At 44.4% G+C, this 25516-nt stretch overlaps 1 protein-coding gene across 1 annotated transcript; it reads left to right on the top strand.

Moving 5' to 3' along the window:
- Positions 1–13073: 13073 nt before the first annotated feature.
- LOC119435990 (nuclear envelope phosphatase-regulatory subunit 1-like) lies at positions 13074–21363 on the top strand. Its single transcript, XM_037702707.2, has 6 exons — positions 13074–13330; positions 13435–13506; positions 13625–13698; positions 16294–16403; positions 16843–16897; positions 19706–21363. The coding sequence occupies exons 1-6, from the start codon at positions 13303–13305 to the stop codon at positions 19745–19747; spliced, it is 381 nt and encodes a 126-aa protein (XP_037558635.1). The 5' UTR covers positions 13074–13302; the 3' UTR covers positions 19748–21363.
- The last annotated feature ends 4153 nt before the right edge of the window (positions 21364–25516 follow it).

The following is a 25516-nucleotide window of genomic DNA, read 5'->3' as shown; positions in this document are numbered from 1 at the left end:
TGTATAAAAGCATGCCGCTGATAATAAACGGCACTGGCTGCCGAAACACTGACGCACGTGTGCAATCAGTTTGATACAACCACCGCCTTACACTACATAACGACACTGACATACCCACACGACTTGGTAACAGCGTTTCCAGGGATAACTCCCTCAACCTAACACTAATACACAGAATCCAGCACGCCAACTATATACTAACTTACAAATCAACATCGGCAGCCATCATTAAATCATCCAAACAACCTTACGCTTCCGCCACAAAACCCCTCGCACCAAAGCCCCTCAATCTCACTAAATGGGACCAGTTCCGCGCTGCAAGCCAAGTGTCTGCCCCTGCCGACATCGCGGAATGGGTCCAACAACTCCAAGCCGATATACACAGGCACACACCACAACCCTCCCTCTTGATCACACCGCTCCCCACAGTCGATGCCCGGCTCCTACACATGTGGGAAGCCAAGGCATCTCTCCTGAAACGCTGGAACAAGCACCGCCACAATCGAAGGTTGAGACTAAGAATTGCTCAGCTCGATCTCCAAATTCAAAAATACGCCACCCAGCTGACTAACCAACACTGGGGCCAAATATGCTACAGCATACACGGTCAGCTTGGCAGTCAGCGGACGTGGCAACTATTACGACACCTCATAGATCCCACCACCTCGCGCACACATCACAACCACCACATAAGCAAACTCTTAAACGCTCACAAAGACAGCTTAAAGGGACTCTTTGCTGAGCTTGAGAAAAACACCTCCCCCCCCCCCCCCCCCCACGCACGCCGTTTCTCCACTCCCCACTACATCGGCATACCTAATCCGGACCTTGCTACACCGATCACAGATAACGTCCCTAAAAGTACCGCCATCTACTCTTTCCTCCACCGTCTCCTCTCCTAAAACGCTTGTTTTTTGCTTGCGAAAGCAAGTCGACGGTGGCGCCCCTAGAAAGTGGCCGTGGCCTACTGGTAGAGCGCCCGCCTCGGCTGCGGGAGGTTGTGGGTTCGATTCCCACCGCCGCCTGGCACCCACTGGTTCAAATGGGTACAAGCGTACCCCGGCCTGGCGTTCAGCTTCCTTCAGGGGTGATACACTTGGGAAAGGAGTCTGCGCCCTGAATTCCTGTCGAAACCCTCGCGAGCCAGCGGCCGCCGCACGCACGCGCCGCGGCCGCCGCCGCCGGCGACTGCGGCTGCGCAGAATGACTTTCAACATGGCTCTGAGGCGGAAAACAAAAAACAAAATATAAAGAAGTGAAAGCGTGCGCTATCATCGTCCGATCGGAGATACAGGAGAGAGAGAAGCGGCGTTGATCAAAGGATGGTGGTACTTTTCCTATATAGGGACTTTAATCACAGAAGCCGAGGTGCGCCACGCGTTGGCTACCCTCCGCACGACCTCCGCTCCTGGCCCCGATCAGATTAATAACAAGATTCTCCGCAACCTGGACGACAATTCTGCCAAGGCACTCACAACATACCTCAACCGCTGTTTCGACACTGGCACTCTTCCATCCTCGTGGAAGGATGCCGAAGTCATCTTTATTCTCAAACCCCACAAACCCGTCAACTCATCAAACCTCAGACCAATCTCACTCACCTCATGCATTGGTAAAACTTTCGAACACATTATCCTCAACCGCCTCAATAAATATATTGAGGACAACAACCTCTTTCCACCAGAGATGGTGGGATTCCGCCGCTCCCTATCGTGCCAGGGCGTTATGCTTCGTTTGAAGCACGACATCTTGACACCCAACACTACTCATGACACACAAGCAATTCTGCGTCTCGACCTTCATGGCACTTTTAATAACGTGGATCATTGCGTCATACTTCGGGAGCTAAACATATTTGGGAGCAGGTGAAAGGATCCACAATTACATCGCCGCATTCCTCTCCAACCGCACCACGACAATATTTATTGGCGCGGAGCAATCCCCTACCTGTCACCTTGGGAGCTTCGGCACGCCCCAGGGGTCCGTGCTATCTCCCCTGCTCTTAAATCTCGCCATGATCCACCTTGCACGCTCCCTTAATACCATCCCAGGGCTGAATGTCTCCCTATACGCGGACGACATCACCCTCTGAGTCACAGGTGGCTCAGACGGTGAGATTCAAGACGTCCTGCAGGCTGCCGCCGATAAGTTGGAGGCCATTGCGGGACGCATGAGTCTAGTCTGTACCCCCGAGAAATCAGAAATCCTTCTCCTTCCCGCCCACAGCGGCAACCGTAGACACACTCCCAACATCCACATCCTCCTTGGCAACAAACATATCCCCAGGGTAGACAAGCTCAGCGTTATCGGTCTGCATATTCAGAGCAAGCGACACAACACGCACACCCTTCAGACACTCCAATCCACCGTCGACAACACTTTCAGACTGCTCGGCCGCGTGTCCAACCGACACGGCGGTCTGCGGGAAAATAATCTTCTTAGACTAATCCAAGCCTTTGTCATTACAAAGGTAATTTACACACTCCCATACTTACACCTTCTCAGAAAGGAGACCAACCAGGTCAACACCCTCCTTCGTAAAATCTATAAATTCGCCCTACGTTTCCCACTACGCACTTCCACAGAACGGCTCATGCAGACCGGTACCTTCAACACCCTCGACGAGCTCGTGGAAGCCCATCTCACCTGCCAACACATCCGTCTTTCCAAATCGAAAACAGGACGACACATTCTTAACTCCTTAGGCATTTCTCCACCGTCTCTCAATCACCCCAAACACACCATTCCACACCACATACACGCGAATTTACACATATACCTAAAAACATGCGCCCTATACATGACATCACACGCAGGAGGCAAAGTGCCAAGGCCCTACACAGAAAATTCTCCAATTCAACCGACGTGCTCTATGTCGACGCCACCGAATATAGCACTGGTTCCAAATATGATCTCTCAGTAATAAATTCTCAGGCCAGTTAGCTACAGCCGCCTCTGTCCATGCTTCTTCTCCGGAGGAGGCGGCCATAGCCATGGCTTTCGCTATTCCAAATTCCTCCGTCATTGTCAGCTACTCAAAAAGAGCCATCAGCAATTTCGGAGTGGGCAGGGTGTCAAGGCAAGCCCTTTCTCTAACCCTCTCTCACCCTCCCACACACACAAGACGTAAGCCTGATTTGGACCCCAGCACACGCGGGTCTCGCCGGCAACGCGGTGGCTCACGCCAGCGCCCGAGGATTAACGGACCGGGCGCATGGCATTAGGTGAGTCACAAATCGTTGCTTTCGAGAGGCCGTTTTCCACGCGAGATCGCCTTCTCCCATTCCACGACATCTGTGCACATTATATACACTTGATCGTCTCACATTTTCTCCGTTGGCGCGTAATTCTCCACGCAAACGCGAGATCCTGTGGCGGCAGCTACAGACTCGCACCTTTCCCTCGCCTCACTTTCTACACGTCATTCACCCTTCTCTCTACCCTTTCCCGGCCTGCCGCTTCTGCTCAGCGGCCAAGGCCAATCTCGACCACATAATGTGTGGATGCCCTCAACGCCCATTACCCCTCCTCTTAATAATTTAATTACTGTAGTGAGGAGCAGTGAGGGGCTGCCTTGCGCAGCTCCAGGCCCGACGTTCAGGAGGCCATCCTGGGGTGGGCTGAGAGGGTGGCGGAGGATTACCTCGAGTAGGCCCCTCGCCCCTTTTACCCCGCTGCTACTTTCCTTTTACAAAGGATAAATAAACTTGTTATTATTACTACTACTTGACGCTCGTCGAGCGACCGAAGCGATGAAATTTGAGGACCTTCACTGTTGAAGACACTCTTCGTCGCTGATGTCAATCACGACATCCAATATAACGCCTGCCCTACTGTGACCACTGTGCACAATGGACGACCGGACATCTATGTGTCCTAGTACGCGCAGTGTTTTCAATTTTTCTAGGGCGGCTTGCGTCGCTACTTCCACTGTGGCTACGTTTTTCCTGGTGTTGAAACGCACTTCGTTAATTCCTTTCGGACCCACATTACCACGGTATATATGTGTTGAGAATCTGTCTGTGTACGGAATTTAAATTCTTAGACACGTCGAGAGGTACAAAAGCAATCCTGTAAGTCGGAGTAGGCGGTACGATGGGGCCCTGCTCATTCACATCTTTGGTTGTCATGCGGTATTTCCTCTTCAGTCGCTTGCCCTCCACGACGGTGTAGTCGTTGTCGGAGTCCATTGGGTCAGTCTCGGAGAAACAGGAACCGGACATCTCCATGTCGACGTGGCGAGCCTTACACTATATCACTGAGGGACAGAGTGCGAAGAGGCATTCTCGACACAAGCGGTGACGTGCCGTCTCAGATGGCTTCTCGTCCAAGAAGCACAATTAAGCCTGCTGTACGTGTGACAAAACTATCGCATCAAGGCAAGAAGCTACGCTTGCTCAGTTCACTTCGTCTTCGTTCTTCCTTCAATAATTTTTGTAGGAAACTCTACGGTGGTGTCCCTCATTGCATGGAGGTGCACATGAGTTTTTTTGTACACGCGTGAGTTTGCAAGTGAATCCCGAGTTCTGTGGTTTCCTTGTGAGATACAAAATCAATCGCACGAACATCGGCTTGGTAAACAAAATATTAATTTCTTACAGCTAGGGCCGCATAGTCTGCTTCCCACCAATACCGGCGTAGAATGGCTTTCGCGCTCACCTATCAATGTTTACAGCATGTTTCCAGTGTAAGACTTCATAAACATGGTCGCGACTGCAGGTCGAAAAATTTTCCTCGATACCTTACCACTGCAGGACTTGACACTGACCGGTAAGCTTTCAGTTGCACTAAAAAGCAAACTAGTGTAGCAGTTATTATTGTTGAAATTACGAGGAACCTGCGGAATTGAGCAGGCCACGTAATACGTAGATGACTGAGCACGACAGAGGTGCACACTAAGGGAGCACTGCACCTTTAAGGGTGTTTTCTCGTGTCTGTATCTCATTCCCTTACACCCGTTTGAAAGGGTGATATTTTGGAATTGCACCCTTTTCCCGAATGTGTGTTTTCCTGAAATGCGTAATACGTTTTATTTTTACCGCTATATCTTTTATTATATCACTACCCTAGTCTTTCGGGCGTTCGGCGAAATAATCCTGAAGTGTTTTCCGAGACATTTATAAAAAAATAAAGCGAAGAAAAAGGAAAACCCCGCACAGCATAAATTCGAACTGTGGGCCTACGGGTTGCCAGTCAGGAGTGCTAGCGCGCGATGACTCGGCCAACAGAGCCTTAGGTCATCATATAATACAGCCCCAGTGGCGCCTCAAGCTGCTGATAGGCTGACGCCACGCTCTATTGTTCTTCAATTTATCTGTGAATTTGCACTAAAGGGAAACAACTTAAGCGAAACTAGCAGTAAGATGGGAAAGGCAGGAAAGAGAGAATAGGACAAAGTATACTATATAGTTGTGTCTTCCACTTTACGACCGGCGCGCCACCTCCACAATGCAAGCTGTGTTCTTATGGTTATCGTTAGTAGACTGCTCCGCATGCACCTGTGAATGTTTATTCTAACCGGTACTGCATGAAACAGCGAAAGATTTACTGCGCATAATATTGCGCCAGCCCCGAAGAACTTTTATTAGCTGACGCACTATGATTCGCTGACGAATTGGCAGCTGATCTATAAAACAACGCCGAGCTGAAATAATTTAAACGAAGCTAGTGAAAGCGAAAGGCAGGGTAGAAAATAAAAGAAAAAAAGCTTTGCCTTTCCACTTTACCACCGGGGACACCATCTACATCAAGTAGTAGGTAGGTTGATCTCAAAAGCCTCAGAATAGTTGCTAGCCGGGCTTTTCTGTGTCCTCCTTTTGCACTGTTTGCTGAAGTATGTCTCAATAGCATACTGTGACCATATGACGTGCTCGAACAATGGCAATTGGCGCAAACCACTGGGAAATAGACACTTATGGCTTTTGCTTGCTCGAAATGTTCAAGTGCCCGAGCACTCTTAAATTCTGTAAGGAGTATAATTCGTTTAAAACACCCATTTAACACCCTGAAATTAATGAAAGGGTGCATTCAGGGTGTTCTGCTACCGAATGCGCCTATTTTGGAAAATTTCGGAGAAAGAATGGGAGCAAAAAGAATGTCTCGACCTCTAATCCACCCTTGAGGGTATAATTTTGCTGAGTGTGTGGTGTAATGAGATCAAGAAATTGCAGGCAAATGATGGAATCGGCCAGCAAGGTAGGAGTATTTGGAGATCTCTTGTAGAGATCTTCGTCCTGCAGTGGACGTAGCTGAAGTAGGCGACGACGACTACGATGATGCTGATGATAATGCGTCGGCATCCATCAGAAGGGACGAGCTCTGCAAGGCACGTTACGTGTTGCTTCTTGCGGGATGAGAGTTGAACGAATATACGCTTACTGCGTTCCAGAGTCATTCGCGATATACTTTTGCTCACGTACTTATAGTGCAAATATGCAGTCAGTAAGTGATGGGCGCTAGAGTGTGCTTGTCAGACTCAAGACCTCGCGTCGATGCGACAAGGACCTGGCTGCGACGCGCACTCTTGCATTGCATGTGCGCGTCCCTCAGTGGATTAGTCCCGCGTTCCCAGACGTCGTGAGCGGACCTGGAGATAACTCAGTCTGCCCTTTTGCCGTATGATGTGCCATTGGTTGTGAGACAAACGTGATGCATCAACTTTGTTTTACTGATGTGTCAGCCTGTTGGAAGGAGTAAGCGCGACGTCGTGCGTTATCCCATCATTCTTACTACATACAGTATATCGCATCACTACATGGAAGTACGACGTTGCACCTCACAGATGTGCGTTTCAGACACACAGACAGACAGAGAACTTTATTTAGGTGCCGACGAAAGCTACTGCCCAAGGGCGGTGGAGCAGCGGGCCGCTCCCACGTCGGGACGGGTAGGCCGAGCCTCGCCGCCGCGTTAGCCGCGTCGCGGCCCCTCTGGACGGCCCTGAGTTGATGTGGAAGGTCTGAGCTCCTGAGCATGGAGCTCCATTCCTCTTCGGTTGTGCGTTGAGGACCCTGTAATGAGGGGCACTGCCAGAGCATGTGATCTAACGTACAAGCGGCGCCACAATCTGGGCATGCTGGAGGAAGGGCTTCGATGAACTGGCTGTGGGTATAAAGACTAGGGTATGACCTGCATGCTATGAAGCATGCGAAGGGTAGATGCCTGTGCTGTAGAGAGCTTCGCGAGAGGCATTGTGCATAAATTACATAGAACGTACAAATATATTGTTTTAATCTGTTGATTACGTCGTAGGGTATCCAGTTCCTGCAGTTGAAAAATAATATGAATACGTGTAGAGCTCGGTTTTAAAAAAACAAGCCCCCCCCCCCCCCCCCTCCCTACTCTCTCGTCATTCTTGAGACTTGACGCTTTTTAGAATTCGCCACAAAGAACACATGCCGTATATTACTCGAAGAATCTCCGGAGTGTTTATGAACATCGCCTGGGCGTCTACTTTCTCGCAGAGCACGGGGAGAGATGGTCATTGGAATTGAATTATACCAGGAGACGAAGAGCCATAGACAGCATTAAGATTTGTCGGGCTAGTTGGTTCATTCTGAAAGAAGGGTAAACTGCGCGAGAAGTTAAGACGAAAGGAAGAAATACATACGACACTTAGAAGTGCAGTCTAAGTGTTGTATGTGTTTCTTCCATTCCCCTTAACCATTAGCGCAGTTTACCATTGTTTCAATGGACAACATCTTCCCTCGAAAATCAGGAAGCGCATTCGTGAAAAATGGCTTCCTCTATCTACTTCTCTTTATTCATCTTTTAAGAAAAGAAAGAAAGGTATATATACGTTTTTACAAGTGTTTTCGTGCCTTTTGCTGGGACAGTTTCTTGACGAGATCTCCAACATTGACCCTCCTAAGAATCTCTGTCCCCACGCTCAGCAGCGACAAATCGCTGAGGCGGCTGTCAGTCATCGTTGATCGAAGCCTGTTCTTGATCAATTCCAGCTTGCTGAATGATCGTTCGGCCAGTGCAATTTGGGACCATCAAGCACAAAAAAATTCTAACAGCAACATGGACATCTGGGAATGAACCTTCAAGCTTTTCACGAATTAAAAGTTTCAGCATGTCTGCATGCCACAGAACAACAGCCTTCGTTGCTCGCAAATAAAATAAACTGTTCAAGCTCATCGGGAAATGTGCCAGTCAGATCATAAGGATACTTTTTCACGAAGTCCATTGCCTGCAGGTGCCTCTGCGCTCAGGAAAAGCAGTTCCAATCTGTAATAACAGCAAAGTGCGAGCAGACTTCGGTGTAAGCGCTCAAGCGAGCTGTGAGAGCGTGCAGGAGATTGTCAATCATGACGAAGAAGGTTTCACAGCGGAACTTAGCTGAAGGAACTTGTGGCTCTGACGTGCTCGTGCCTTCAGTGCTGTCGTATCGTGTCAATTGTTTTCGCTTTCTCTGGGCGCTCGCTGAACGCGGGAGAGGCGTTAGGTGCTAGGTGCTCTCGGACAGACAGCGCGCATCCGGTCGGTTCGGAGAAGCATCATGTTCACCTCGGCGGTCCGTGGTTGCATGCGCTATGCAGAGGATTGCGCAATCTACTGGTAAAGTGTATATAAGTATATTGTAGCAATTGCTACGACTGGGGGTGGATGTCTCATTTTCCCTTTAATTACTTAATTCTCTTCACCTAGCGGGTTTCCGCAGAACTATTACGATAAACAGTTGCCTTTACTTCGAGTTGTTGATACATTCGACTGCGCCCTGCCATCTGCTAGCCGCCTGGTTAGCTCAGATGGTAGAGCGGCTGCCTCGGAAAGGCGGTGGTCCCGGGTTCACGTCCCCGACCAGGAGGAATTTTTCTTCAACTGCGAGGCTTTTCTTTTGTAGCATTGCTACGATTGGGCGGATGTCCCATTTTTCCTTTAAGGGGGAAAGAAGTGGAAAAGTGATGGTCGGTTGAAGATTCGAACTAAGTACTTTTTCGCTTAGGAGTAGAAAGGAATGTGAATGCTACGGTATTTAACCACAATCGCGCTCGTTCTCGAGCTAGGTCTACAATCGCCACGCTCGATCAAGCAGCTGCGGTGAGGGTCCGCCGGCGGCCAGACGTACAGTGTGTGTGTGTTGTAGATGTTTTCTGTGCATAACCTTTTACCAAATAATGGTATCTTAAGTCTCCGTATAAACCGCAAGTAGGAATTGAGAAAGAACGACGACGGGGGCCGGGAGCGAATAATCAAGCCATCACTCCGTCGGAGTCCTTCCATAATCGGAGAGTTCCCTACCATATGAATATTTCTTTCGGCGTTGTTTGCACTATCATGAAAGCATAGTATAGCATAGAAACCTCTGCGTCAGCTTATTTCCGGTAATTTTTTTTCAGCGCAATAAACGAGATTTCAAATAGAAACCGCTCTCTATGCGCCTTTACATTGCGCGTTCTGAAACTGTTGGACCGTAGCTGCGGAAATCCCAGTCCGTCGGCTGTCTGTGTCCATCAGCTGTATCAGCTCCGTTTCTCTACGCGATGCATGGTTATGGGCGAGTGCAATGTTTTTACCTCAGACTAAAGAAATGTGAGCTGACTTCAGGATTATGCACATTATGCAACGAACAGCCTTTTCGAAGCATTCATTATTGAAATGGATAATCTCTGTTTCAATCAGGGGAAATCAGCAGGAGGACTAAACTTTTCGAACCAAACCACGAAGTCTGCAATTTTTTTCCAGCCATCTGGGGGGCCCCCTAAGCCCGGAGGGCCCGGTTCATTTGAACCCTTTGAACCCTGGATAATTCGCCCCTGCCCATGCCGATCGGTAAAGCGGCGTGCAACAAACGACAGTACGTTAATGATGTTCGGCCTTTATTTTTATTCTTGTCTTGGCTCTTAATTATAGTATGTATCGAGCATGCCATATTTCTTTTTTCTGTAATTTTTTTTTTCGCCATATAAATATAACATTCGCCCAACGTTTGTGACAATATCCCTATGTAATTAAGTTGAGGAATGCGCTTTGGACGATAGGACTTCAATTTTTTATTTATTTACCTACACTTTGTGCAGGCTCGTGTAGACGAGTGTAGTGCCGAGCAGAGGCTATGTGCTGCACTTGACTCGCTGAGCTGTAGCCAATCAGAGCAGAATGCGCGTCGTCTTCTGCATCAGCAGCCGAAAAGCGCCCGACTCCCCACTTCGCCTGACTTCGCACTTACTGGCTGCGTATATGCCCTTGCCTGAAACTAAACGCCTATGTACGAGTTTCCTTTCATCAACAAATCTAGACAAACTACAACGAAATACATCGCGAATGCGCAGTGCACGAAGACAGCGCGGAGTCTGAAACAGCCCGCCCCATGCGTGAGCAAGATATTTTTATCTTGTTTGAAGATTAGCTCACCTTACTCTATGACACATGGTCCTGCCAGCACTTCGTTGCCGTCCTTGCAGCGAACATTCACTATCGTCGCCGCAGACAGTCGCAGACAAAATGGCGCCCCGCATTTGCAACGCCAGCCTGCTTGTTTGTCGTCTGCTCACTACACTCAACGAAACCGCAGTGTACAAAGTGTAGTTTTCATGCTACACTGCAGCTATAAAAATGGCGTCGTGTAGGTGTGCGGATCTACACTTTTCTACACCAAGTAAAAAAAAATGGGGACTGTATACACTAGCTACACTCGTGTAGCCAGTGTAGGATTAAAAAAAAAAAAAAAAAGCCCTATGGGTACCGCATAGGGCGATTCCTGGAAGACCCTGGTTCGAATACATAGTTTGCACATGACGTCATATCCGCCGCCTGCCCCGACCGTCCGCCATCGCTAGGCACCTCGCTACTAGCCGCTGGCCCGCTGCGTTTGTGTTCGGCGTTCGTTTCTACGTGTTAGCGCCGCGTGTTTGCTTTCGTGAAAGCTTTGCGATGGCAAAAGTCAGGAGCCCTGAATTTTGCCCTTTCTACATGGACGAGCTTGTAGGGCCGACGTGGGCTCGCTACAAAGAAAAGGTCGGAATGTGCGACAGCGTGGACCCATACTAGCTGCACGTTGGCGTGGATAACACACCCCGCCACGACGTACGTGGATATTATTAATTATCTTGTCCCGTCCACGAGCTACGTCACGCTGAACGAAATAAAGGCTTACAAATCGCTGAAGGCGCACAATTACTTCACGAGCGGTTGGATGAGGAAGGTTGCAGCGAAGCGCCTGTCGTCGGGTCTTACCGTCGTCCTCGTCGAGGTGAGTCAATGAAAGCATATGTTTCTTGGCGTGCGGCAGAGAAAACTGTCTCAGTATTTTTTGTGCTGCTTCGTTCAGGGAAAGCTTTCTTGCCACAATGGTTCACCTATATGCACTTTTTCCCCAAGCTTCAAAACGTGTGTTCGTTTCTTTCTGCGAGTTTTGGTTTAGAGTTAGGTGCATGTCCGTGCATGTGAATTTTGTTGCGTTAAATAGAAGTAGCCTACTATATTGAAAGCATGCAGACATTCAAATATTGCTTAGCATATCGCTAAGCGAAGCACACATACCAAGAAATGACGATGCGAAGCAGTTTGTAGGCTGTTAAAAAAAACAAAATTGGGGTTTTCCGTGCTAAAACCACGATCTAATTGTGAAACACGCGGCAGTGGAGGGTTCCGGGATAATTTTGACCGCTCAGAGTTCTTTAACGTGCACTACAACACAAGTACACGGGCGTTTTTCAGAGCGGTAAAGGCGACTATGCGTGTGGGAGCGGGTGGTCACCAACCAGTACGGGGCTTTCGCTGCCGCCCTTTTACGATCATGCGTGATGTGCGGTGTTTTGGCGTGTTATATACTCGCCCGAAACAAAGTGACGACACGCACGTTGTTCAGGTCCTTCCCATTTATCCGGGAAAGCCACAGGCACCGACATTTCTCCGACAGCATTCTTGTGCGTTCGCACTGCCATGTTATTACGTTTGGTGTGGACCTACGCCCGGTTCTGCGTAGCTCGGCTTCGCGGCAGTGGTACCTCTTGTGCGGCAACCGAAAATCGCGCAGATTGGCATGATCACGACGCGAGAAGGAACTTCGGATCAACAACGCGTCAGCGCGCGCAGCCTGCCCCAGCACGCTTCCGCAGGCCCGCAGGTGCCTAAAGATGGCGGACAGGCTCGCGGACCGGTGCGGAAGTGACGCACGTTACCTGTAAAACGAGCAAACGCAAGGAATTATGGGGCGCGCCGTCTGCTACCAGCTTCCGGTTCGACGGACGACGCGGCGGCATCGGCGGCATGCCCAGCGCACGTGTTTTTCTACGCGGTTTCAACTGTCAGTCGTGCAAAGCTTTCCGTCCGCTTTGTCGACCAGCAATGTCGTACCATTCATGCAGCTGATTTCTAGGTTTCCGTTCACTCTGGGCGCGACGATGACGAGCCAAGAAATGCAATTAAGGATACGCTTTTAATCATAAAGGAACTATGGTTTTCGTTTCGGCCGCTCGGCGGCCTTTTCTGTTTCTGCCAGGTTTAGCTCTACGACATTTGCCGTTGCTTGGACGCACCGTCACTGACTGCTCTGCCTGCGGGTCAGTCAGACAGGTGAAAAAGTTATCGTTATACGATAATTTATCAAGCGTATAGAAGCATTACTTAGAAAATGCGATCCCACAATCCCTCGCTACTTTACGAGTCACCTATTTTACCCTAGGACCCCTTTTTTTTTTTTTCTTTTTTCTTTCAACATACACACCCAAAAGAAGACGAGACAAGAACAAGCATTATTTTCTCTTATATATATAAAAAGTGATTTGCAACTTCGTAACACTATTCCAAAATAATGCTTGTGTGACGGTTTTACATGGCCCAAACCGCAACAGAAGAATTCGTTCTGCTACATAAAGTTTTAGACATCAAATTCGTGTCTGGGCATGATCGTACCAAAAACACGTGTTGGCACACCAAAACAACGACGTGTGCAACCAGATGCCGGGAACAATTTAGCTGTTTTCCTTCCTCCATGCCGGGAAGAACCGAGAATACATAACGTGGACGCGCCCACGACCTACTGAGTTCCAGTAGTTCATGGATCGAAATCATCGAAACCGAAACATGATTCTTGAAAAGTCAAAGCGAGCCAAAGCAAGAACTTAAGCGAGTCGCTGGGTACGCTGGGAGAGTACAGGCAGCGACTGGCAGGTAGTTGTATGTAGTATGTATGCGTACTCAACAAACTAAGCACGCTATTCTATGGTCATTGCGGTGGTCTTGCTTGAGGACGTGTAGTGCGAGCGTGTGGACATGTGTGTTCATTCTCCCGTGGCTTTGTTGTGAAAAGGCTGCCACTTTTTCTGAGGTGCGCCGCTTGCTGAAACGCTCAGTATGTCACTTGAACAAACAGCTTGTGAGGGTGAGAGCACTTGTACTTCTTCGCTCATAAACATGTGCGCAACGCTCTCGTACGTCTGAGGTTCTGATCTGTTGTCATAGTGTTATTTCTTCGTTTCTGCCCAGATCTCAAAGCCTTCGAACGGCGGCTAACGGAGGTGATCGGTTACCTGAACCCTCAGACGAAGCGTTGGAGAAGTAATTTCTTACCGCTTCATTTTGGCAAACGTTTGACATTCAAAACTTATTTATTTGCATGTGTCGTCCTGAATAATATTTGCCACTGTTGCAATTTTTACCACTTTCTCTCCTTCAGTTATTCTCTTCATAAGCTCGATCTGCACGGCGATAGGTGCTTGGCAGTGGTTGATGGACCCGGTCACATCACAGGTATTCATTAAGTAGACGCTTGATTTTGAGTGCGAAATGTTTTGCGGACTGCCTATACCGAATTCGGTTTTCGCAGTTTAATATGTTTAGTAAAGTAATATGATTACGTTCGGTTGATAACATTTGTGCATATTATCTGCATTCGCGAAACCTGCTGAGAAATGGCTCCTCCTACACTTAAAAACAACGTTTTCTCGACAGATAAGCGGTCACTTCACGTTGTACCTGTCGGTGTTCTGCATGCGTAGTGTGTCTAGCTGTGCAATATTTCTTTTTTTTTTTTTTTTTTGTTAAATCTACAGCGGCACTCGCTAGCATCATAATGTCCCGCTCGCAAGTTCGTGCAGTCATGCTTTCATTCGTTTTGCTTGTGGCTTTTGTCGATGGCGCGCTGAGGTCGTGTCCCGTTTTATCTGACTGAACAGCAGCACCCACACCCCATGTTTATCCAGCACATGTTTTATGTCACATTGTCAGTTTAATGAGTAGTTTTGGTGGATCTGACACAATGGAGCAAGCAAAAATGAACTTCAACATTTTTATGTAATTTTAGCAGCCCATAGAGCCTGTGCTGCATATCTTCTAGCACTAGGATAAAGCTAAGAGTTCGCTTCTCAGTAGGTGGTTTCCATGTGATGTATCAGCGGCATTTGGAATTTAGCACATAAGTGTTGCTAATGCCACCAGGACGTGTGATTTATAATGTGACTACACAGTCAGCTTGTGTATAATGGTGTTCCTTATGTACCGCTCTCCAAGAGAATAATCTCACGGGAGTGTCGACCAGCACTAAGATGCTCTGCATGCATGCAACTATGCTGACTGCTTTGTAGATGCACTCTGTGAAATGGCGCTGACAGATGTGCCGATTGAAGCCCCCATGAGGTAATAAAATGTTGGAACGCTGTACACACACACACTCCAAACGTCCTAGTGATGTTAGCGGCTGCAAAACCTGTTTAGTAAAGGGACATCTGGCTTCTTGAGCTGACGCAGTATTAGAAGATAAAAATGAAGCCATGCAAACCATTTGTGCGGTTTACTTGTATAAAGGTATACAGGACTGCATAATGTCAAGTTCTGGTCACGTCATGTTCTGGTCATGAGTGGCTAATGGGGTGTTCACAAGTTTCTTGTCTTATGGACAAGTATGTGAAAGCTGCTTCAGTCAGAACTATTTGGAATGCCATCACTGCAGATGCGTAAAAGAGCTTTGGCCAAACCAACGCCACGATTTTGTAGCAATGCCTTTTTCAATGCTAATGCCTTTTCGTGTTCTTGAGTGGTCAGAGCGCCGCTGCACCCCTCGCGAAGCGTCAAAAAAGGAATCCCTACAATGTAGCAACTCTTTTGACTTTTGTTCACTTATTTTCTTGTCCAGTGTTTGTGCATTACAACATCGACCTACCCTCCTGCGCACTCATAGAGCGAGCTTTTAATATTGCTGCTGATTTCCTCACAAGTAACAAGAGAATATAGCCAACAAAAATTTTGAAACGCAATTTTTATTGATAAACAATGTGTGAAGGGCTGCAGAAGAAGAACTGAGGGCCAGGCGAGCTTATTTTGTTTGCTGTATTATTCGAATGGTTATAAATGTCGGGAGGAAAGTAATATAAAAGTAATTGGTTACTTCCTAGTAATTGGTCAGCTACATTCATGAGGCAGTAATGGTAACTGTAACCAACTACATTTTTCAGTGAAATAATTGTGATTGGTTACTTTTTTCTGTAACGTGTACAAGACTGCTGTCGTCACAACACTTGTGAAACTTCACTGTTAATCTTTGTGTTGAATCCACCAGCAATTTATTATCTATGCAGTACAGCGATATTCAAAATTATATTGACTGAGCAGCTGTGTTATTCTATTACAGTGCACAATGTTATGGCTTTGATTTTGACTTTTGCCCATGATTATCGCATGCTGATAGGGGAAAAATGGATTTAGGTGCTGGGATTTAGGTGCATATTAGAGAGCCCCAGCTGCGGCAAGGTTGTTTATGTAGCTTTCGGTCTTGGAATTGCACCAATTAATATTAATAAATATAATCCATATGAGCCCTTATGTGAAACCATGCACTTTAGACTGCTGAGATAAAATAATGAGCAGTCTAAAGTGCAGTATATAGGAGGTAAATAGCAGGGCCTGTTCTCGCACAGCAGCTTTGGAATTTTGTGCCAATTAGTCTGTGTGCATGGTTTTTACATTTTATAAGAAATTGCAGGGAAAAGACGTCCACATCCCTTGGCACTAATGCACTTGAAGTACTCAGATCACGCATGACATCACGTCCAAGAAAATTTTATTTAATCATACTACTGATTCATAATTTTGCAGCTATGAACACCTAGGTACTTCAGATGCTTGTCTTTTCTATTACTTCTGTTTTATATGTGGCATGCATCTGTTGTGGTTTGCAGTTAGTTGTAAACTAATTTCTGGCCACTGTGAAACATGTGTTTGTCAACTTGTGCCCAAAACATGCAAAAGGTGGAAAACTATGGCACGAAGTTCTGCTCTTTAGTGCACACCCGCTTTGCTTTAGATGGCTGACGAGGAACTTCTGTTCTCACAGCTATTGTTCTTTTTCAGGCCACATTTGTGCAGTCGTTGATGAACCACATGTTCTTCACCATCAGCAGCATCATCTTAGTCATCCTGTTTTTGATGGGCATTCATAAAAGGGTGGTCACTCCATCCATGTATCCTTTTTGCTTTCTGAATTTCTACACTTTCACGCACATACCTCGCCACACAGATTTTGTGCTGGGGTATTTCGTTTGGTCAAGCCCAGGTGGCACAAGTATCTTCTTTTTTACGTGCCTCCTTCATCATGCTCTACTGATAGGCAAATGTTCTGTGAGAAAGTTCTAAGCATGGTTCTTATCGGTAGTTATGTACATAGTTCTGACGATGCATTGGAAATTCAGAATTCTATGCAGTTGCAGTAAATTGCTGAATTTTTGACATTAAAAAGGGTATTCACACTACTGAAGATGGTGATCTATAGTGGAGATGGAGATGCCAACATCTTTAGATCATTACATATGTTTTATTATTTGCACCATGAGCAGTGTTGTTCAGTGTCCAAAAACATTTTTTTTTTATCTTCAACCCCCTTGACTCATACAAAACTTCCAGCATTGTTTCAAGGGTGCGAAATGTTCTGTCTGACTTCAACATGTCCTGTGATGATGTAAGTACATGTGAACTATCTTGGCTGCCATTCTTGTCAGTCACTATTGACACTACTGTACGTACTTTCAAATCAGCATTTGCATAATGCAGCTGTACTGTCAGATCAACTGATGTGGGCCCTGTTGTTATTTTCATCACAAAGGAGTGTTCTGTTTCTGATGCCAGTCAGGGATCAGGTTTCTCTTATGTTCATTCTTGTGTGTGTGTGTGTTTTCTTTTGGGGGGTGGCTTGGTGAAAGAGATAGTTGCGGTTACATTGTGTTGATGTTTGGTATCAGTTGTTAGTCATATTCCCTGTTCTTGCATTTGACTTGTAGGCTTTTTAATTGTAATGTACAGTAAGGAAAATGAAAAGCTGCTAAATAGTTCTTACTGCTGTTTCCTTTTATTCTTTAAAGGGAAACTCTGCCGATCTTCTTTTTTTTAATGTTAGAATAAGTCGTTTTTCAAATTCAATAGATCCTCCTGTCGCATGTAGAGTGACTTGATTAGCTTAAAGACTTAAAAATAAACTTCAATAATGAAGATCGGCAGATTGCATGCATATGTAGAAATTAATTATAAGCAAAGCGTTCTTTGATTTTTACGGAAATGTCTTCACTTCTCTTTCTGTACTTCTATGTAGCTCAACACTCCTAGTTTAATGCACGCTCTGGTCCCATTTTATTCACCAACTTCTTTCTCCACAGTCAGCTGCTTTTGATGCTGAGTTCTTCCCATCTGTGTATCCAACTTCTTCACACTGCTTGCCTCTTGTTCTGCTTATCTATTCGGGCACCCACTTTGTGGCACATACCCATTCTGGGAATTGGCCAAGAATGTTCTGATACCCAGTGGCCCAAGTTATACAATCGGCAAAAGAGCAACAGCCATCACCCGCAACTCGGGGGGATAAGGCAAGGAAAGCTTCACTTTAAAAAGCATGATGTCAAAAACGAAATTCAGCTGGGTAACCTGAAAAGCCTCTTCGCGTGATGACATCGGTGCCTACCCTTGGTAGCATGAGCACAGTGTTCTCCTTGAAGTGCCTACCGTGGTTTGGTTTTACAAGCCTGAAAGCTTCCATCAAGCCCAAATTTAAGAAGTTTAAGAAAATCAAAGAAGCTGTTCACTATCATGTGTTACGACATTAAGATGTCTGTGTGCTTTAGAGATACCTGTGAGCCAATACCATATGTACAGGTTTCATGTCGTGATGTATCGTTTCATTACTCCAAACAGAGGTGCACTTACTGGCACTGCTTGGTAGGCACCCACTCCTTGGTTGCCATTGTCTGCTCACTAATTGGGTGCTGACATCAGCAAGCACAGGATGGCTAGTAAAATAACATGCATTAAGCGTGCAAGTTTGGCGCATGATATGACAATCTTTAAAATTCATTTTCGGATAAACTAAATAACTTTGTCGTACTGTTGGCGTAGATGATCAGAGTCCTCAAGAGAACACATAGTAATTTTGTTTAGATTCTTTGACCCTGAAAAATTGCCACAGTTGCCCTTTAATCAATGGTTGAATTGTAACATAATCTATTCTCTCTTTTATGCAAACTGTTGTTAAATCTTCTATTATTGTAACTGAAGTGAAGAAGTATTAATATATTACTATTGCTGTGTAATGTTAAATTTTCCTGAAAAACTTGAAATCACTTTATATAGCCCTTTATGATTCCTTTGCTGTTTTGATGGCTGCATTTTGTTATAAGGTAAGAGTAAATATCTCCCACATTATTAAAACTTTTGTTCTGTCATGTAACTAAGAAGTATAAAAAGGTGATTCATGCACTCTTTCATGCTGCATTCATTCTAAAATCTGGAATTTAAATATTGTAAGAAACAGGAGGGCACTATTGATAATGCAGTGATGCTACCTCCGTGTCAGTTGCGCCGAGCTGTGCTGAGAGGCGAACCTTGCTACATCCGGCTACATTTCAGCAAAATATGAAAAATCTGCATCCACCCTGCGCCGAAAGGGTTGCTTGGGCTTTAGAAAATGCAACGTGGTCCTCAAGCACTGTTTCTCCACGCCATCGAAAGTGGAATGGCGTGGGCCAGCAGCTGCGTTAACTTCGCAATGGACCGAATCAAGCCTTTGAATTGCGCATGGATTGTACAGTTGTTTCACTCTTGGGCTGTTGTCTGTTTTCAACACCATCCACCCCACCGCGTGTGGGTTGCTCAGGCAGTGGGACAGCATTGCTTTTCAAACAGCAGCGAGTGATCGCGCTGGTGTCAAGCCAGACATCACGCTCCTCTCCTGTATGACCATTCTAAAATGGTGATCAAAGTTTCGGACACTGTATCGTGTCTGATTTTTTTAACATAATGTGCATGGTCTCGCAGACATGGCGGCTGTGAACAATTTTTCTGCTATTCAATTTGTCATTTATCCCTCCCTTTTGTTGGTGAGGCGATTTCACGGCTTTCAAAATGACGTACCGTAGCTGCTAAGATTTTGGTCGACTCTGCACCAAATGGCAACTTTGCATTGGATTGAGGTTATGTGTTTGGATTGAGTTTATTAACCATCGACCACTTACTGCTTTCACATAGCTTGCCCGCCGTAAAAGCTTCATATAATATAGTTTGCAATCGCTTTCATAAGCCTGCCCTGAAGGTCCATTTTACTGCTCCAAAAGGCATTTTTATCTGCTCCGAAATGGCATGCGCTCGTAGTATCGCTGATAATGTAATACTAACCTCACCGACAGGTTGTGGCGGCCTATTGTAACAATGTTGCCAGAAGCTGTTGCAGGGTGTTATTGAAGGGCCATTTACATTATATGACAATTGATATCTCTTTCCTTAGGGTGGGAGGCTGATTCTACGTCCAAGACCAACAACATCATGATGAAGGAGTGACTCTGTCCTTAATGGGGCAGATCTCAAGGCTGTGGTCATACTTAGACCTTAAATGACTCTCGTCCTATTTCCGTGAAATTTCTTCATTAAATGTCTCCACAGTTCTTTAACTCCAGCTCAAGAGCATTCTTATAAACGCACGTGCACCAGTATGGGATACAGCAGCAATTTTGACTGGATGGACACTGCCAACTGTTGTGCTCATTTCTGCAAGCAATTTGTTGAGCTCTGACTGAACTTCACAAAATGTCCTTCATGAATTCAACTATAGTGCTGCAACTGCTGTGACTGAGTGTTAAATGTTGCTTACTGTGCTTTCTCTCCCACTCCTTTTCTTTTTTGTTAATAGTCTGTGTTAATGACACTCTTGTTGGCTCCTTTTTTCATAGTACTATATTGTCTACACCTCCACTGTCCTGTGCCTTTTATTGTCATTTTATTTTTGACTTGCTGTCAAATGTGTATGCTAAGGTCTCGTACGTGTGAGAATATTCTGTTAAATTAAAACCTCATTGTTCTCACTTGAATTTTTACTTTTGTACCATGGGAATGATTCTTTCTGAGTGCTTTTAGCAGATTTGTTGAGAAAGTTAGAAAAGCGTATGAAGCTATGGGAATTGTTATAGATTAATAAAGTGCTATAGGCACCTTTCGTCTCATGGTGTAAACAATTACTATTTCCAAAAGCTACATACAGTGTACAGAAATATTTATGAGCTAGTATTGGAACAGTAACCAACATCTGGTTTGTTTCGTAATATTGCACCACATGTTCATTTTTATTCAAGGTTAGTAGAAAAATAGGCAGCCTGTCTTGTCTCGTAAGCTAGATAACATAAAATGTTTTGCAGGAGACAGCTTACCATATTTACATCACTACTTGCTGACCCTTCCCGTGTATTTGCATATTATGAATAGAATTGCCACTGTGGGAAAGCAAAACAATTTTTTATGCTTTTATCACATGTTTATTGCTGTAATGATTATGCCACATGCTTTATAGACCTGTGTTCCTCAGAACACGTTTTCTGGGGAAAGTCCCTATGTAGAATACACTTTCCTGGCAAGTAAACATCTGCTGTGAAATCTTCATTTACTATTTTCTCTTGCCTTTTTTGACAACCAGCATCAGTAATGCCAAGTCTTTAATATACCTTTTATTACTCAGAAATAGGGAACTACAATAATGGTGAAAGTGTTCAGGCCTGTGGCATGGGCATTATGGGTGCGATCACTTGATATCAATTGAGAGCTTATCTATTCTTCAGGAAGATATATCTTTAGCAATAAGGCAAGCAAGTAGATCTCCAGCAGAACAGAATTGCATTACTCTTTTCTGAAAACTAACATTTCTTTCGAATTGCTGACCCTGGTGATATGCGTGCAAAGTGCTGCCTGCCACTGCAAGGCAAGCTGCTACCTTAAACTAAAATCTTGCATGCCCACATATCTGTCAGCAATGTGCCCTCAATTATCTAACTTTTGACCTCGTTCAAGCATCTTTGCAAATTTGCATAGAAGGGTATTCTGACTTGTGGCAGCTTACATTGATGGATTCTTTGGTGCACATTTATTTGCAATGCTTGGGGTTTTTTTTTTTTTCTTGAGACATTGTCAATTTTAATTTAATAAATTATAGAACGTTTGTGACCTTTTAGCTGATTTAAGTTGATTTAAACGTCTGCAACTCGCGATTCTTGTCAATATTATCTACCTTATAATTTTGTGGCCTTCACAAAAATAAGCATATGTATGTGCTATTGACGTCTGACTTACTAGGTGTCTGATGAATAGAGGGATTTCTAATAGATATTGTGGGTGCACATGTTTTGGAATAGAGTTCGAAGAGACAACCCTCTATTGTAGAAGTAGAGGGGGTTCTGAAGTAGTGTGGTGAATTGAAGCTTGTAAACATGTATAGACTTTTCTGTAGCATAGTTCTAAGTAGTGAAGCGAGGGTGTCGCTACAGAGTTCCAAAAATGTTCTTTAGGCGGTTTAGTAATTGTAAACTTTACTGATGGTTCATGAATTCTACGTCGGTTGTATAATTAAAAATATTTTTACTTGCACCATTATTATTATTAATGCGACATTCGGGTTGCGTGAACACTGTGGCAGCATTTAGTGCCATTTTCCAATCGATAAGTTCAGCCTTGCAAGTGGTCACATGATGAAGTAGCTCATGCGCATAAAATATATTAGTAAATTGTTTAAAGTCTTAGCGAGTCATTCTGCTACACAGATGCAGTTCCATAGCCACCTTCTTTGCATGCGACATTGCTGAATCTTCTGACTGCCAGCATTTTTTGCATGCTTTCTTGATTGTTCTTTAAAGAGCACACAGTCGGTGCTGTTCCTTTACACTTGCCATGCAGTAATCATGTTAGTTGTAGCAGTCTTGCTGCCTGATACATTTCACCTGTCTCTGGCCAAGTGGAATGTAGCTGATTATTATTTTGCTTGTATGAATATTATCATCTCTCTAGCACGTTAAGTATCAAAGGCTTTATCTGGCAATCAACTCATGAAGTACTTTGAAAGTGTGTTTTGCACAATGCAGAGTGATATTTTTTGTGAGGTATGTCTTGTGTCACAGCAGTATTAGAATGTTTCTTTTACCAGACTATGCACCGCAAAGATTATGCAAATATGTGCACCCAGCTTTATGTGACTGCAAAACTTTGGTTACAATCACAAGCATGAGGCACCTTTGTCAAGCTTTGTCTGCAAATGTGCACAGTCAAAGGCTTTTGTTTTTGTCGTGTTGAATTTACGTTTACTTATGTCTGAACGCAGTGGCAGAACGTGCTAAGTCTTGTTGTTTTGCAGAAGTGTGAATAAATCAACAAAAAAAAAGGCCGACTGTTTGTTCATGAAAATACTTTTTCAAGCGAGAAATATTTTTTTATTACTGTAAAAAACTTACTCATTAACTTGATACTTCGCAGTTCCCAATCGTAGCATCAGAACACTTTGGGGGTACTAAATTTCATGAGAGCAACAGATGTGTGAATGTTTGCAAATGGAGAAGAGGAAGCAGTCTGTGAGCAAACGTTTGGAGAAAACTAGGGTGAGGAATGTCACGAAGTGCTGGTTGTGAGCGCAGAACGGCACGCAGCAAAGAGCAGAGGGGTGTGGACATGACAGTGCGAGCTCATTATTGAATAGCCACCAATGAATTTGACAGGTACATGGAAAAAGTGGTGCAAATTATTTGAATACTATGTATGTACAACACCAAGTCTGTTACCAGTGATGTGCACAGTTTTTGCATTTGCTACACACTTAACTGTATACATACACTTTTTCTTTGTCCTGACATATATAGTTAAGGGCCCATATAGCTGACCAGTTATAGTGTGTTTTCAGGTAGTTACTGCATATTATGTATGATGGCATTGGCTCATTGACCACTCTTTCATTCATTGGTTACTAATGCATTATTTACCCACTGCTAAAATGAGCTAGAAAGAAAAGGGGCATAACATGTTATGCTGTTTACAAAAAGAAAATTGGCTGCCATCCCGCCCTGCGAACTGTATCAAACACCACACATTGTCGAATCTTCTGGTGTCTAATTTCTGTGGTCTACCCATGGCAGTCTTGGAATGAACTGAATAAGTTGCTAGACGAGTCTCCCTTTTATATATGAAAGCATTGTGACGTGTGTGTGTGTGTGCCTGATTGCAAAGAAAGATTTGCCGTTTGCCTTCAATTGTTAACCTGGAATTTTTGTTTACGCCATGAAATTTTCCGACCAACGAGAGGTATACAGCTTCGCTGTAAAGTAATCTAAATTTCTGTAGGATACCAGTGAGGTGGCTTAGTGGCTGTGACATTTTGCTGCTGAGCACGAGGTTGCATTTCCGATTGTAATTCCAGACACTGCAGCAGCGTTTTGACGGGGAAGAATACAAGAATTTTAAAGAGCCCCAAGTTGTCAAAATTAAACCAGTGCCCTCAAGTATGGTGTCTCTCGTAGCTCTTGTGCTTCTACGGGATGTTAAATTTCATCAATCACTCAACTTCTGCAGGGTACTACACCTTTTATTCTATACATGTGGAGCCACTAACCCTTTTGATGGTTGAACAAATAAGATCGACATGACTGCGTGACAAAATCTATACGAACAAGAATACAGTGAAATTTCAAACATGTACAAATTTTCTTCTTGAACACGAAACAAAAACGTAAACAAAGATAGGTTGATGTGTTAGGCAAGTTTGTTTTCAGAGCAGACAAGTGAAAATGCAGTTTCCGTTTATAGAAGTGGAATAATGTATGATGACGTGGTGTTGTGCAGCAAAGTTTTCCGAAGTTCTGTAGCAACGTACAAAAGGAAATATCATTTGTAATTGGTTCCGGTGTACAGTATGTGGAGCACTGTAGTTGATATAGATCACAATTAATGCTCTGGGTTTTATTATGCTAGCATGATTAGGCATTGTGTAAAAGTTTATGAACCAGTATTTAAAGGGACACTAAAAAGAACACTAAATCAGTTTAGACTAATAAAGTATTATCTAAAAGCTCTGTATTCATTAATTTCCCGGTAATAGGCGGGTATTAGAAGAGAAAATAAAGGCAGAACTAAATTTTTTTTTTTTTTACATCGTGCCGTAATCTCAGTGCTGGTAGATCAATCAGTGTGACAGCATGAATTTCAATGTATTTTCTCATGTCTGGGCTGTTGCGAGCTTAGTAAAAATTCTCAAAATTTGAAGTTCAGACATTGGCTTCTTTAGAATATAATGCTGTCTATCTTTACGGATGAAAAACCAAGTAGGGCTGAGCAGACGCCGTCAAAATTCATGATGTGATGGTGAACTGGTGCCGGAACTTCAAAGCAGCATCGCCACAAGTTTTTTGTTTTTTACCACGCCTCTAATGGTAAGGGTAGCTTTTTTGGTATTGTATAATGTAATTATGTGATTATTGTAATTATGTCCCTTTGAGCATGGCACTTTATTTTCCTGACAGTTCCGAGGGTTTAGTGATCCATAAATGAACTTCACCGACTCATTTTTACAAGTGAAAAGAATACTGTGTGATGCTATATTTTGTGCCATCTATTGGGTTTCGATGTTGTTTGGTAGGTTATGTCATGAACTGCTATTGTATATGTAATGTGGAATATTGCACCTAATCTCATCAAGAGTAAAATAAATTGTGCATCATTGAAAATGAAAGGTAAACTTTCATGTAAATAAATGTTTACCAAAAGCATTTTTTCTTTATAAATGAAACAGCTATCTATAGCAGAAGCGTATGCATATAGGCTGATTGGTTCACTACTTGAGTGGAAATGGCGTAAAATAACAGGACGTGAGAAAGTGTACTGTAAAAGGGTGTGGACAGCAATATGTCGAAGGGTACTGGACAGTGCTGTAGTCTGTCCCTTTCTCACGTCCTATTTATTGTGCTGTTTCCACTCAAGTCATGTTATTTATACACCATTTAAACAGATAAAGTGTGGGATAAGCGAAAAAAAAAAAAGCTTTGAACTCAATGCTTCATTTTCAGGAATAAAAACTGCTCCGCAGCTCTAAGCTGTTTACACAATACCCTTCCAAGTTCTTGGCCTAGACTAAAATAACATATTTAAAACCCTTTTATGGATATGATAAGAGGACAACTTTCATCGCGTTTAAAGCATCACAGGTGCGTTCTTGATCAGTTGCTCGCAAAAAGTTGCATCAGAAAGCAAAGAAACATTTTACATTAAAAAGTGTGACTCCACCTAGGCCATATAAATT

The sequence above is a fragment of the Dermacentor silvarum genome, chromosome 1 (assembly GCF_013339745.2).
Source record: "Dermacentor silvarum isolate Dsil-2018 chromosome 1, BIME_Dsil_1.4, whole genome shotgun sequence".
Classification (NCBI taxonomy): Eukaryota; Metazoa; Arthropoda; class Arachnida; order Ixodida; family Ixodidae; genus Dermacentor; species Dermacentor silvarum.
Note: the sequence above shows the minus strand (reverse complement) of the source record. Positions and strands in the feature narration are given on the sequence as shown.